Source organism: Phoca vitulina, unplaced genomic scaffold, assembly GCF_004348235.1.
Source record: "Phoca vitulina isolate PV1807 unplaced genomic scaffold, GSC_HSeal_1.0 scaffold9, whole genome shotgun sequence".
NCBI lineage: Eukaryota > Metazoa > Chordata > Mammalia > Carnivora > Phocidae > Phoca > Phoca vitulina.
In genome coordinates, this window is record NW_022589712.1 from 40,192,546 (window position 1) to 40,208,957 (window position 16,412).

The 16,412-nt window shown below is 38.0% G+C and overlaps 1 protein-coding gene across 2 annotated transcripts in view; it reads right to left on the minus strand.

Moving 5' to 3' along the window:
• Positions 1-12,040, minus strand: part of HSF2 (heat shock transcription factor 2) — a 35,376-nt gene extending 23,336 nt beyond the window's left edge. For both annotated transcript variants that reach the window (XM_032407974.1, XM_032407973.1), the window contains exon 1: positions 11,846-12,040. In XM_032407974.1, the coding sequence (XP_032263865.1) occupies positions 11,846-11,938 (93 nt within the window). In that variant the 5' untranslated portion in view covers positions 11,939-12,040. The remainder of the gene's footprint in view (positions 1-11,845) is intronic.
• Between the last annotated feature and the right edge of the window lie 4,372 nt (positions 12,041-16,412).

Sequence of the window (16,412 nt, forward strand, 5' to 3'; positions counted from 1 at the left end):
GAAAACCAAAACCACAATCACCACTTCATACCCTTTAGGATGGGAATTATTTTTAAAAAACACCAAATAAATTGAAAATAAGTGTTGGAGGAATTGGAGAAATTAGAACATTGCTGGTGGAAATGTAAAAAATAGTGCAGCTGCTATGGAAAACAGTATGGTGGTTCCTCAAAAAACTAAACACGGAATTACTATATAATCCTGCAATTCTATTTCTATGTATAATCCCAGAGAACTGGGCAGGTACTCAAAAAGATATTTGTATACCTATGTTCATAGTAGCATTATCTGCAATAGTCAAAAAGTGGAAGCAACACAAATGTCCACTGACAGATGAACAGATAAACAAAATCTGGAATATACACACAATGAGTACTCAACCTTAAAAAGAAAGGAAATTCTGTCAGGTGCTACAACATGGATGAACTTTAAAGACATTATGCTAGGTGAAATATACTAGCCACAAAAGGACAAATACTGCACTATTGTACTTATATGAGGTATTTAGAATAGTCCAATTCACAGAGACAGAAACAGAATGGTTATTAGGGGCTAGGAGGAAGGAGGACTTGGAAGCTATTGTCTAATGAGTATGAGGTTTCAGTATGGAAACGTGAAAAACATTTTGGAGAGAGATGGTAGCGATGGCTGCGTAATAATGTAAATGTACCTAATGCCACTGAACTGTATACTTAAAACTGGGTAAAATGGTTAATTTTATGTTAGGCATATTTTACCATAACAATTTAAAACTAAAGTAGAATAAAAGATTCCAATAATAGAAAAAATATCACATATCTAAAGATAAATCTTAAAAATATACAGGACATTTAAGAGAATATTAAACTATAGAGGGACAAATATAGTACTGTAAAGCTGTCAATTCTAATTAACCAATATATTCGCAATAAATTCCCAATCAAAAAAATTTTGGGACAGGAGGTGAAGAGATGCTAACACAACCAAATATTAGGGATCAAGTGTAGTATCTGTTCTTATCAGTTTAAAGTTCACTTGTAAAATAATTATGTAACAATAGGCAAGAAAATACTAAAAACAATAAAAAAAGAGGTGTTAACCCTATCCTATAAAAGTGGTAAAATTATAGTGTTTACAAAGTTTCGTACTAAAGAAGAGATAGTAAAAAATAAATAGATTAGAGAGACAGAAGCAGCAGCAAATCTATTTGAGAATTTTTAACAGGTAATAAGTACATGTAACATTCAAATCAGGGGGGAAAATGAGGAGAAAAAAGATTATTAGTTCATGAACTCTCCACTTGGAAAGCAAAAAGCAAAAGCTCAATGCTAACTCACTGCTCAATCACTCTTTACAACCGAGCTTTTGGAAGTATGATGTAAACCTAGAAGTCATACTGCTAAGTGGTAAGAATTTATATTTATTCATGGAAGCTGCTAGCTGCCTACCCTATTTCCAAATTCCTCTACTTACCTTTTTTATTTTTGTTATTTTAAAACTAAAATAGCATATTTTAAAGGTGTACAGCATGATTTAATATATTTACATAAAGGACTACTACAGTCAAGCTAATTAACATTCCATCTCCATCAAGCTAAAAAGCTTCTGTAGAGCAAAGAAAACAACAAAATAAAAAGAAAACCTAACAGAATAAGAGTATTTGCAAGCAATATATCGAATAAGGGATTAATAATCCAAATATGTAGGAACACATACAACTCAACAGCCAGAAAAAAAAAAAAAAAGACACCGATTAAAAAAGAACCCAAATAGACATTTTTCCAAAGATACAGAAATGGCCAACAGGTATATGAAAAGGTGTTCAACATCACTAATCATCAGGGAAATGCAAATCAAAACCACAATGAGGTACCCACTTCGTATCTGTTAGGATGGCAATTATTAAAAAAATAAAAAATAACAAGTGTTGGCGAGGATGTAGGGAAAAGGGAACTTTCATATACTGTTTGTGGTAATGTAAATCAGTATAGCCATTACGGAAAATAGCATGACGGTTCCTCAAAAAAATAAAAAATAGAATTACCACATGATCCAGCTACCCCTTTCTTGGGTATACATCCAAAGGAAATGAGATCAGTATTTCACAGAGTTATCTATGCTCCCATGTTCATTGCAGCATGATTCACAATAGCCAAGATATGAAAACAACCTAAGTGTCCCTCAATGGAAGAATAAAGAAACTGTGATACACACACACACAATGGAACATCATTTAGCCTTAAAAACAGAGATCCATTTGCAAAAACTTTCTTACTAACAGAACCACATTTCTGTTTGATGCTGCAACTACATTTCTCAGTCCCCCTAACAGAGGCAGCCGAATACACACCTGGCAATTAAGATATAAATAGAATGGACTGAGTAGGGCTTCCAGAAAAGCTTCTAAAAGGGTAAAGATCCAAATTTCAAACCCCTATACCCCATATCCCTACTTGGACCTTGAAGCTAATGAGTAGAACTTCAACCACCACTGATGTGGAGAAACTAAGTATGGCTGAAAAGACCAAAACATATCTTCAGACTTAAAAAGAAAATACATCTCTATTCTATTTAAACCATTGTTTGGATTTTTTTTTTTTTTTTTTTTTAGATTTTATTATTTGACAGAGAGAAAGAGAGAGAACAAGCAGGGGGAGCAGCAGGCAGAAGGAGAAGCAGACTCCCCGCTGAGCAGGGAGCCCGATGCAATACATGGCCTGATCCCAGGGTCCCCAGATCATGACCTGAGCCAAAGGCAGATGATTAACCAACTGAGTCATGCAGGTGCCCCTATTGTTTGGAATTCTATTATTTGTGTCTGAAACTAAACCTAACTCAGAGTTATTACAAAAATTCAATTAAGTCAATTAACATAAAAATATTTTAAATATTTATGACAACTGCATTAATTAAAAATTTTTAACAAATCAGTAAGATGAAAAACCCAATGTAAAATTTAGAAGAGGCCCAATCTCATTATAATTGAATGTACAGAAAAAAACAAAAACAAGTAACGATTTTCACTTATTTAGGCTGGCAAAATTTTAAAAGTCTGATGATAATCAGAGTTGGTTAGTAGATAATAACTACTAAAATTTAAAATGCATGTTTTTCCTATCTTAAAAAAAACCTTCCCTTTACCTTACTTCCCTCTCAATCTACCCACCCCATTTGTCTTTTCCTTCGCTGCAAAATTTAACAAATATTTCAAAGCCCCCTTCTCTAATTTAGTACCATCTACATATTCTTGCTAAAAATTGGGTTTCGTTCTCCCTCAGTCTACTCAAACCGTTTTTCTCTAAAATGTCAAATGCCAAATTCAATGCCTTCTTTTCAGTCCTGATCTTCCCACACCTCTCTGTGGCATTTCATTTGGCACTACTGACAATCCCCTCCTTAAATACTCTACTGTTCTGGCTCTGAAACTATATACTATTGGGTCTCTTTCTCATATTTTCTTCCAATTGTATTCATCTATTAAGAGGTAGTGTTTTTTAGATTTCTATCCTTGATCATGACACCTTATACACTCTTTCCTTAGGCAATCTCATCCACACCAGTGTATCTAACTACTGACTGTATTATGTATGATGATTTATTATCTATGATCACATCTACATCTCTGCCCTGACCATCGCAAATTTCACATTTAAATTTTTCAATTGTTAACATTTTTACATAATGTTATTTAATTCACTATGTTCTCAACTATTGTCTATTTCAAATCCACCTTCCTACTCACCAAAGTCAACTTTTTTCCTGTATCCTCTCTCCTGGCATGCCCGTCTCCCCTCTAACTATGACACCAACAAGAAAAAGATAAATTTAAAAAACTCTCAATTTTAACAGCTGATAACTTAAGGGGGAAATATGAAAAAATTCCTTTTAAAAATAAGAAAAAGGGATCCCGGGCGCCTGGGTGGCTCAGTTGGTTAAGTGACTGCCTTCGGCTCAGGTCATGATCCTGGAGTCCCTGGATCGAGTCCCGCATCGGGCTCCCTGCTCAGCAGGGAGTCTGCTTCTCCCTCTGACCCTCCCGACCCTTCCCCCTCTCATGTGCTCTCTCTCTGTCTCTCTCTCTCAAATAAATAAATAAAATCTTTAAAAAAAAAAAAAAAAGAAAAAGGGATCCCATGCTCACTACTTCAATTTGACACCCTGAGGACTTAGCCACTGCAGAAAAAAAAAAAAAGGGTATAAAGTTCTGAAAGAACAAAACTATCATTCACAAATGCACGGATGTACACTTAGACACCCCAAATCAGTAAAATGATTGGTTCACTACTTTATCATCAACATACAAATGTTATTTGTATTTCTAACTACCAGCTATAGCCAGAAATGTAATTTTAACTAACGGACACCACTTACAACATCTTAAGATACCTAGGAAGAAAATCTAACAAACGTGCAAGACCTAATTACCAAAAAAATATAAAACTTTGTTAAACAAAATGAATTTAAAAACATGCCTCGTTTATGGGAATATTCAACATCATAAAGACATCCATTCTCCCTAATCTGATTTATAATTTCAATGCAATTCCAATTAAAATCCCAGTAAGTTTTTTAATGGAACTTGATTTTAAAACATATACAGAAGAGCAAAGACCAACAATAGTCAAGGTACTCCTGAAGGATAAGCTGTCCTCCCAAAAGCAAGACATTATAAAGCTGCAGTAATTAGGACATATGATAAGGGCAAAAAAAACCAAAAACAAAACTGTTCAGTGGAATGCAATAGAGAACCTAGAAACAAAAATCGAAATATCTACCTGTAATTTTGCTATAAGACGGAGCAATACACATCACCACGTAAAGAAGGAAGCATTCAGTGAAGGAGCTAGGACAACTGAATATTTATATGGAAAACAATGAAACTGGATTCCTCACACCACACACAAAAATCAATTCCAGATGAATTAAAAGACTTACACATAAAATGCAAACTTTTAAAACTTTCAGAAAAAAGAAGAGAAATAGAAAAGTATTTTTCTCTCCCTGGGGAAGAGGTAAGAAAAAACACCCTGAAGAAACAAAAAGCATGAACAAAAAAGATGAATATATTATACTAAAATTAAAAACTTGTAATTAATCAAAAGGAAAAGGTAAGTCTCAAACTGGGAGAAGACATAAGCAATACACAGACCCAAAGAACGGATATACAGAATATAAAAGGAATTCCTACAAATATTAAAAGACAAAGCCACCCAATAGAAAAATGGCCAAATATTTCATAGAATAGGAAACACATATGGCGAATAAATACGAAAAGGTGTTTGAACACATTACTAATCAGGGAAATATAAATTAATACCTCATTGAGATAATACTACTAGATTGGTAAAAAAATTAAGAAGAATGATAATATCAAGTTTTGAAGATGTGGATTAATGGAAAATCTCATGCTTGGCTAACAGGAGTATAAAATCATTTAATCTCTTTGGAAAACAATTTGAACCATCTTCAGGCTGAACAGTTCATACCCTATTTTCCAGCAAGTCCAATCTTCAATGTAAGTATACAGACCTTAAATTCCTCCTTATATACATCAGGAGAAGTATATAAGAATATTCGTAACAGCAGCTGACACAGTTTATCATCTTCTATTTTTTGAACCATTTTTTTCCATTAACTTCTATGACCTCACTCCCCTCTTTTTCCTCCTGTTGCATTGTTTCTTCTCAGTCTCCTTTGCTAGCTTTTTCTTATTCTCATATGCCCTCTAAAAATCAGACTGGCCTGTCTTTCAGCTTCTTCTATCTTCATTTGTCTCCCTAGATGATCTCATCCAGTCCCATGGCTTTACCACTCATAAGCTCCAAACTCCACCCTGAATGCCAGTGTCTTATATGCAAACATCCTGTTCAACATTTCCACTTGGATGTCTTGGGAGTGTAGAAGTCATTCAGGCTGTTCAAAAATATTCCTGTTCTCCTTCCTAGCACTGAACTTCCCCACTTCCTCTGAAATTAGGCATGGTCATTTGACCAAGTGTGGTCAATGAAATGTAAGCTAAACAAAACAATTTTCAAGTAACACTAGTGTCCACTGTAATCTCAAAGTTAATATAGGCCAAACAATCTCCACCTGCCTTTCTCTGAATACTCCCCCATCTGAGCAAATGGTGTCATCATTTATTTTGTTGTTCAGGCCAAATCTGAGTCATTCTTAATTCTTCTCTGTCTTTCCTGCAACTCCAGACAATTTATTAGTAAGTTCTACTGCTTTACCTTTAAAGTAAATATCAAATCCAACAACTTTTTCATCATCTCCACTGCAAATACACTAGTCTCAGCCACATTATTTTCAATAACATAGTGGAAAACTGGGACAATCTACAAACTAGTTCCCTAGATTTCCAGTCTCCTTACCACAGCCCTAAGGCCCTACACCATCTGCTCCTGCCTACTCTGACCTCAATCTTACATTCTCCAGATACTCTAACCACATGGGCCTTCCCCAATCACATGAACATGCCATGTTCAAGGCCTTTACATTTGCCATTCCCCTTTGCCTGGCCCATCCTTTCAAACTGTTCAGATCTCTGCTCAAACATCTCCTCAGAGAGGCTTTCCTTTCACTCTACCTAAAATACCCACAAATCCCAGTCATTTTATGTGCTAGTTTATCAATTTATTGCTCCAAATTCATTCCTCATTGTCTGCTTTGCAAATATAGAGCTGGGTCCCTTAAATATCTTTTTCTAGATGGCATGGTGATAAGCTTTGTCAACAGAAGACACTAGAGAGATATTACAAGAGAAGGGGGTTCTCCTTCCTATTTCCTGGTTCTTTAACAATGGCCAGGTTCCTACAGTGCAGGCAGGTTCTCCAGCACGCACCTAGCTCTTGCAGTACAGAAGGTCAGCAGCGCAAGGCCAACATTCTCTCTCCCTTTGGAGGTTTCAAATCAGAGTGGTTTCAAATCAGAGTATATCTGACAAGACATGTCCCCATGAACAACTATCAAGGGTGCTCTAGAACAAGGGCTGATAAACCTTTTCTTAAGGCATTAGATAGTAAATACTTTGGGCTTGCAGATCATAAGGTCATAATACTGCCATTGTAGCAACAAAGCAGTTATAAACAATATGTAAATAGATTGCGCATAGTTATGTTCCAATTAAACTTCATTTACAGAACAGGTGACTGGCCCATGGGCCATGGTTTGCCAATCCCTGCCTTAGAAGGTATATTTCTCCACAAGCTCTGAAGGATGAACTTCCGTAAGTTCCACCAGTGTGGCACCAGTGCCTTCTTTGCCATTAAGTGAGATGTGATCATACTTTTTATAACTGCCAGTCGTATCTATATTCTTTAGAGTTTTTACTCCAATCCCCGATATAGTAATTCTACTAAACTTTCCTTGTTTAAATGTTTAAAAACAGTTCTTTCCTTCTTTTACACTATGTGACATCTGTCTCCTAATTGGACCCTGATCTCTCTCTTTACCCTGCTTTATTTTCTTTATGAAAATATGAAGCCACTCTGTTCACTACTGAATGAATTCCTAGTACCTAGGACACAACATATTCATGATAAATACCTGTGAGTGATCAAATAAATGAACTGTTGGCCACAGTGGACCAAAATATCTTTTTAGAAGTTCAACTCTTGAATTATATCAAATGAAATGATGAATGCCCCTTACTTATATCTGCACGTGCTCTCCCTCTCATACAACCCCCATTCGCTCATATTCTGTGTCTCTGCTTATAGTATTCCTTCAGTCTCCACTCTAAAATTAGTAGATAACCTCTGAGTGCAAAAATTCCACCTTACTGCCATTTAAACCTGTGAGGCTCAAGCAATACAATACAGAACTCTCCCAACACATTCCACAAGGAGCAGAAAGCCACTACTGAGTGAGGTGGGAGAGATGGGTAGCTTCTTTTTAGGTTTTACCCATAAAGGTTGGCAAGCTTCCAAATAATAACAGTTGTTACTGCTTGAACTGGTAGTAAGTTAAAAACATCCAAAATAATCTTACTAATAATTTTTCAGTCCCATTACTTTAAAATATTTTTCATAATAGAAATTTGTAACTTTTTTTAAAACAGTCCATAACTTCTTCATGTTCACCAATCATTCCTTCTGAGTCTCTCATTCTCTCTTATGTATACAAATAAAAAATACTAGTCGTCAATGATCTTTCAACATTTCTGTAGGCTCATCTAAGGTGGATTTTACTCCTATTCTGCCACAGCTGTGGCTTGTTTTTACTTGAGAATAGTGTAATAATGCAATGGTTGCTGGGAAGTTCAAAATGATACCCAAATACCAAGTTCTGGATGCTCAAATTCATCCAAAATAGCTAGAAAGCACTAGACCAATACTGCTCCATTTCCTTCCTATTTCCTGATTTGTCTCTGCTGATTTCAGAGGGATGGAGAAATAGAAAATGTCAAAGGGCATAAAAAGGTGGACCAGATAGGTATAAGGTCTTTTTTTTTTTTTTAAGATTTTATATATTTATTTGTCCCAGAGAGAGAGAACATGGGCAGGGGGAGCGGCCAGCAGAGGGAGAAGCAGGCTCCCCGCTGAGCAAGGAGCCTGATGTGGGACTCAATCCCAGGACCCTGGGATCATGACCTGAGCCAAAGGCAGCTGCTTAACCGACTGAACCACCCAGGCATCCCCCTTTTTTTTTTTTAAGTAGGCCCCACGCCCAGGATGGAGTTCAGTGTGCAGCTTGAACTCACAACCCTAAGATGAAGACCTGAACTGAGATCAAGAGTTGGACGCTTAACCGACTGAGCCACCCAGGCAGCCAGGGTATGAGGTCTTTAGTGGAAATCATTTCTTGGTCTTCTCAAACAATCTGAAGAACAGAGACAAAGGTAATAACACTACCAAAACAATGACCTCCAGTTCTTTCCTGCTTTTGTAACTACTTAACTTCAACATACACTATCAAATTTCAGTTAACAGTAAAGGCTGTTCCTCACTATCAATGGCAAGAACTTCCAACTTCCACAACCTCTTGTCCCTGAATATCAGGTTTCTGCAGTTGCTTCCAAGTTAAACCGGTACCTTCTGTTTAGGACTCGGTTACACTTAAAACAGCTTTAGGTAGTCCAACAGTATTATCTCTGTCCCTGATTCTGGCAATTGACTGCCTACCAGAGCCAAAGTAGCTATAGGAAATGTAAAAACAAAAAAGAAAGAAAAAGAAACTTTTCAGGGGAGAATATGGGAAAAAAATAAAATATGTACAAATGTTTTAAAGACACTCTGGATCTAAAGACATTTCTGTTGTTTGAATCAATAACATATTTAGTATAATTTTGATTGCTCAGAATATTACATTTCTATAATCATGAGAATGGGGGTGTTATTTCATTTTTCTTCATTTTTGTCATACTACAAGTTTCAAGAAAAACTAGTCATATAAGTAAGTCTTCAGGAATATTAAGCCAAGCTTTTCAAACTGCAGTTGGTTTTTTCCCCTTACCCTACACTCAAGCTAGAGGAGTAAATTATTTTCCACAAGTGAAAAAAAAATTGCATAAAAGATTGCCTGGTTTCCAAAACATCTGCTGCTTCTAAAAGGTCTTAATATGATTTTCACTCAGATAGTATAAATGCTAAATTACCTCGACAGAAATTCAGCAAAATCTATTTGAAGGAAACCAGAAACAACCATAAATAGCAACTTCTAAAAGATGACAGTAACTTGCTTTGTTTTTTCCATTTAACATCATTGTTTATTTAGAGTTTTACCTTTCATTTCATTGTTAACACTGCTTTTGGAAAAATCTGTGGGAAAGTAATAGAGACAGACTTCCTAAGCAACCAAGCTAAGCCCTAGACAACATTAATCCAGAATTGTTCACAGACTTGCAAAAGGGTAACATTTTGATATAACACTAAATATTGTACCATCCTATATTAAGTGAAGTGCTGATGACAGAAGACTGATCTGGGAAGTCTGAAATTTACGTTAACATGAGTCCCACCTCCAATAAAGGCTAGCTTTTAATTATGGATAAGAAATCTAACCTAAGCCTCAAATCCTCATCTATACAATGATGAGGCTGAAGTGGATTATCTCTAAGATTCTTTTCAGGCATAATTCTTTATCATTCCCACCATTTCCATTACATATTCTAAGGATTTCATTGATTCATCAGACATTTATTAAATACCTACTGTGTCCTTGGTACAGGCAAGGAAGGCCCTCAATGAAGTTATATTTCAACTGTCCCATTATGTAGTAGAAAATGAGTAAAACATAAGCTTAGACTTAATAATAGGATAAATAAGAATTATTTTTAAATGGCCATACAAGCCAAAAAGGTATGATAAAATCAGCTTGGGTGGGGGAGAGACTCTCAGTCCAATCTCTAATATGAATACAAGGCTGAGTAACAGCAGACTGTGCTGATCCATCCCTGTCAACTTTTAATCCTTCTGACTGATGAAAAGCATGAGACATCTGTTTATTTTTAAGTGTATGCTGGCGGCTGGCTTCCTTATTTTCACTTTTCTTTGTACAACTGTACAGAATTCATCAAACGCTTAATACACACCATCCAGCTGATGATACTGACCTTCAAGAAAATTAAGTCCTAGGAGGGGTATAAAAAAATGAACAAATGACAGTAATATGAGAAAGAATATGGTGTTACAGTTGCCGAAACTTCATGTACTCAATACAGTGCTCCCTCTTTAAGATAAAAGTAAGTAAAACTGAGAGCTCCTACAATAGGAAAGGAAACGAAAAGAAAGGGAGAAAGAGAGGAGGTTAACATTTACTCAGCACTTAACAGGTGCCAGGCACTGTGAGGGTAGTTTTCACTTACTCTTCTCCAGCCCTGTAAACAAGAAAATATCCCGAACAGATGATCATCTACAGTAAGAAAAATCCACCCCAATTCACAAAATGATTCCAACAGCCTGAGAGTGCATTTGAATGCAAATGCACTGTTTATGTAATAATCATTCTGCTTAGAATCTTAGTATTTGGAACTAGAGGAGTCTTGGATCACCCAGGCAACCCATTCATCTTAAGGACGATGAAACTCAGGGGAGACAAGATAAGGAGCTTGACTGAGGTCATCCCTGTTTAGTGGCAGAGTTGGGATCAAACCAATAATCAAGGCATCATATACCACTCTCCCAGCAACTGTTTAGTGAAATTTAGTGATTCATTTTAGCTTCTAAGTTACTGAACACCTATTAGAGCACTTTTATTAAAATAATCATAAAAATTCGTTAATACAAATGGCTCAGCATTTCCAAAGAATGATGTACCATATTCTAAATAAAATTTCGAAACCTATTGATAACCAGTAACCTGCGTTTACTGCGTTTGAACATTTGCCTATATTCCTGACTGTTCTCCTCATAAAGATTCAGGTGCAAAGCGGAGTGTATTTTTTAGAGAGAATCAGGTCGCTGAGGTAAAAGGTTTCCCACACAAACCCCCGCGCCCAGGGCTGCCTATGCACTCAGCGATTCGTAAGCCGCGAGCCCGGAGGGAGGACGAAGAATGAGTGTGCAGTAACGTGGCTCCCCGTGCCCTCGGCTCGTCGGCCGCCTTCGTCCTGCCGGGCCGGTTCCGAACGCCGATGGGGCCGGACCGTTACGGGGCCTCCCGGGCCGCGGGGCCCGGTGCGGACCGCCCCTCCCCCACCGCGGCCTGAGCCAGTGGCGCTGGCCGGGACCCCCGCGGCTCCCCGCGCGAACAATACAAGGAGTCCCTAGCGAGCCTGAACGCCGGGGCCCGCGCCACCCCGCCACCCCGCGCCGCGGGCCTCGCAGAAGGCATCGAGTCGCAGGCCGCGAGAGAGAACCCCACGGGAGGGAGAGAGAAGGCGGTTAGTCAGGGGGTTCGGAGGCCGCCGTGCCCTCACCCGTACCTGGCTCCAGGTGATGAACTCGTTAGTGTGGGTTTCCTCCACAAGCGTCCACAGCTTGCTGAGGAAAGCCGGCACGTTCGAACTCTGCTTCATTGTTAACGAGACGCAGGGATTCCAAATTCTACACCCGAACACGGCGGCGGCGGTAGCGGCGGCGGTGGCGGCGGCGGCGGCGGCAGCTGCTGCTCCGGGAGAACGCCCACAACGCAGGCGCAGCAGCAATCGGGCCCCGCCCCCCCAGCCTCGCCGAGCGCGCAGCGAGGCGGGGTGGACCGGCGGCCGCACGTGATGGACAAGTCTCGGCGTTCGGCCCGTGCGCGCTCGTCCCGCGCTGGTCCCGTTTCCGACCAATCCCAGGCGCGGACTGCACGACAAAGAGAAGCGATAGGATGCTGCGACGAGGTGGGGGTGGGAGCAAAGGGGGCGCTGCCTTCTCATTCGCCTTTTATACAGGAGCCGTCACTGTAGCGGACCTTAGGCTTAGTGGACTGTGTTTGGTTGTTTCACGTGGGAACGGGTTTGGGTTTCTGAGCTGTGGCTGGGAGGCTACAGAAAGTCCTCAGGGGTATTTCAGCCATCAGTTTGGCAGGCAAAGTGTGGTTTGGGCCAGTCAGGAGGAAGTATAATAATTCACATGGAGGGTGGGAGGAGGGTAGGGAAGCAGCTTTCAAACATGATGCTAGGCCCCAATTTGAAACTGTCTTAAAAATAGTAAACCCTGCCCTTAAATTTTCATTAGGAGAAAATGGTTCCATTAAAATACGTTTATCAAAAAGAGGAATTTAAATATTAACTCACTCTTAATTAAGTATGTACTACAGTGAACCAGGAACGGCAATAGGCACCTTACACGCTGTTTTTAATTCAACAGTGAACGCCAACTGTATGCCTAGCATAAAAAGACATAGTTTCACTTGCACTCTTTTAATAAATTAAAAAAATTATTTGTGCATATACTTAACAAGTATATTCTTGTTTCCCAGAGATTGTCTGATATAGTGGGGGGAAAAAATTGGACAAGGAGTCAGCATATCTGAATTTAAACCCAGCTTCAAGGACACTTCAGTGGATATTAAATTACACTGGTTCTGTGTAATTTAGAGTAATCCCGTATTCTGTCTGTGTAATCCCTTCCCTATTTCCTCATTGGGAATAAGACTATCCCTCTTTTTACCCATGTAAGATAATATTAATAGGTGTAGCAATATAAAATATTGTACAAAATTAAACTTTTATTTTTTGCAAAAGTCAGCATGTGAATACAAGAATTTACAAAGAAGTCAGAGATAACATTTTATACAAAATTCACCACAGGATTGGTTTATTTCCTGGGTGCATGTAAAATAATACATAAAAAAATTAAATACAGGCAATTTCCAGTGAGCAAATATTTATTGAATAGTGACTTCGTGTTCAGCCCTGGTCTGCTTGCTGAAGCAAAATCAGATATATGGCAGGATACATCCAATATATCTGCACTGAAGAACTAATATTTGAGAGCACTTATATATGTCTAGGGTTTTATATATATTATCTCTCTTAATTCTCACAACAACCCAACAAAGCTGATCTTATCATCCCATTTTTCCAATGAAGATTCTGAGGCCCAAAAGTGAATTAATTTACCTGTAATGCAGCTAGTAAATGAGAGAGGGAATATATACCCAGGGTTTATTAAGCTCAAAAGCCTGCGCTCTTTCCATTGCGTGATGATGACACCACCTCAATGTTTAAGATGTTTATATTCTAACTCGAGAAACAAGATAAACACAATGACCAGCAATTATTAATTGTTTTAGAAAAAGCTAAATTGATGCATTAAAAATACTAGGAAAGTTTAGAAAGGGTTAAGTAAATTAAGGTAGTAAGAGAAGACATCTTGGAGGATGGTGACCTTAAGTTGGGTCTTGAAGTACAGTTGCACTGGGATAGCTGAAAGGAAGACAACAGTGAGCAGAAATGGGAGGCTAATGAGCATGATCTGTCTATGGAGGGTAACAGCTCAGAAGGTAAGATTGGTAGTGTCTGAGGGGAAAATATGGCCTACTTTCATGGCATTGTATTAATTCCATCTGAAAAAAAAAAAAAAAGATGTGTTTAGATACAAGGAGAAACTACTCTTTGGGCATTGGACCTGTGCAGTTGTAGGCTCTTGAGTTAGTGGGGCTCTGTACCTCAAATGCTTGGTTTAACTGCTCTTCTGTCACTGTCTTGAAATTCTTCATTTTTTAACAAGGCACCCTGCATTTTAATTCTGCATTGAGCACTACAAGTTCTGTAGCTGGTCTGCTTTCAATATATTGCATCTCATAGACCAATGGTTCTCAAACTTAAACATGCATCCAAGTCACTTGGAGGGGGGACACTGTAATAAAAAATAAACAAGTATCATGTAGATAGTATTTATCCACTCATGAAGCCAGCTAAGGGGATAAGTTATTAACCAGGAAACCCAGTGATGTGACGAGGAAATAGATGGTGTGTCTAAAATCACATGGCTTTGGAATTGAAACCATGTTTTTCGTACTCTGAAACATACATTTTTTTCCCTTATACCAGTGTGCCTCAAACTTTAGCCTTTGTCAGAATTGCCGGGAGGGCTTCTGAAAAAACAGATTTCTGCTTTTCTTCCCACTGCACTCAGTAGGTCTGGGGTTCAGGCTAAGAATATGTATTTCTCACAAGTTCCCAGATGATGCAGATACTGCTGACCCTGAGAACCACCGTTCTAGAGAAAAAATTAGTAAACTGACCTTCCTTTGCTAACGTGTACAGACTTGTTACTCACCCTTCACCTCTCAACAAAATCCAGATGTTCCAGAAATAATTTAAACTACTGTGTTTTCTTTTGCATGAACTTAATTCTTAATATTTATTGTAATTACTAAACTTTTTGAAAACTTTAAGTACTGACTAGAGACATTTTGGGGAGAAGAGAAAATTATTATTGACCCATTTGCACTTGTATTGCGCTCAGTTATAAAACTGAGAAGGGAGGAAAACCAAATCAAACTAATTCACAGTTATTTGCCACCTACAAATCCCATAAATATAGGAAGAAACAGATTTGACCCAGTGCCCACAATTTTGAAATGTTTACAATATTAGAGGATAAAAATGTCACTTTCTTAAAGTGAATTGCCTCCTGTTGACTCCAAATTTTAAAAGTTAAAACATTTCCACAGCTCATTTCCAGCCTGAGTGTAAGATTTAGAAGATCTAGAATAACATTAGAAAATATGAGTGACCTAGGCTTTTACTTAGGAAACAGAAAAGCATATTGTGGAACACTTTGATGCTTCTAAGCCTCTGATTCAGATTGTACAAATTCTATCTGATCAATTATGCAAAACTAGTTGGAATCAGCAGTACAAGCAGAACACTAACTTTTAAAGATTATTTTCAGAACAGCCTGATAGAAACCAAAGGTGAACTGCACAGAGGTTTTAATCCACGTCCTATCTGGACAAAGTGTTGAGTTTCTTCAATTTTGGAATGACCCAGGCGTCCTTAGGCAAAATCACTAGACACCTCCAAGTTCTAGAGGCTTATACATAAAATGTGAGTGAAAATACCTGTTATACACCTTCACAGAGTGGTTTTGAGGATCAGATAAATTACTTCTTCCTCCAGCCCGCCTCATAATCTTGAGATGTATTTCTGAAGCAAAAATCTGAAAAGGTTACTTCCTGACTTAAAAACAGTCAGTAGCTTCCCATAAATTTCAAAATAAATTCAAACTCCTTAAGATGGCATAAAAGACCTTTTATGCTGTGATGCCACCTATCATTCCAGTCATTGGCTACCACTCTTCACCTTACTCCTACCCTTCGCCACACCCAACTGCTTGATACCCTACTGGTCATGTTCTTTCACACTTCTACATATTTCCACAAGCTGTCGCTTCTGTGTGGAAGCAACTTCTTCTACCCCGTTATACCTCACATTTCTCCTTAACCTTCAAGGTCAAGTACAATTCCATACAGAAGTCATCTCTTTTATGAAACTTCCTGGAGACCTTTATTATAGCACTTATTATATCATATTGTAATTATTTACATGTATTTTTTCACACTAGACAATGAAACTTCAACATAAAGACTATGTCCTATTTATATTTATTTTCATCTGCAATGGCTATCACAGTGTCTTGTACATGTTCAACTCTCAATAAATATTTGTTGAATTAATCAATGAATACATGAACAGATGAGTGTTAAGACCATTTAGTTTTCCATGGTTCCCAAATTTGGGATTAGTTGCTCCTCTCATATGCTTCCAAAGCATATGGAACTTGGCCCTCATGGTTATACCACACTGCTGTTGCTCATTTACTTCTGAGCAGCTCTCACTGGCCTGGAAGATTGTGCTTACAATGTTCACTGTTGTATCCTTAGCAGCAAGCATAGTGCTAATAATATAGGAACTGTTCAATAAATATTTGCTAAGTGAATAATTTTAGCTTTTGAAACCCTTTGGATAGAATGTACTCTACCTAATAGTAAGGAAACTCCTTAAAACTTACTAGGTCTCAGTCCATGTGAACTTTTTAGTTGTTAAGAGAAGA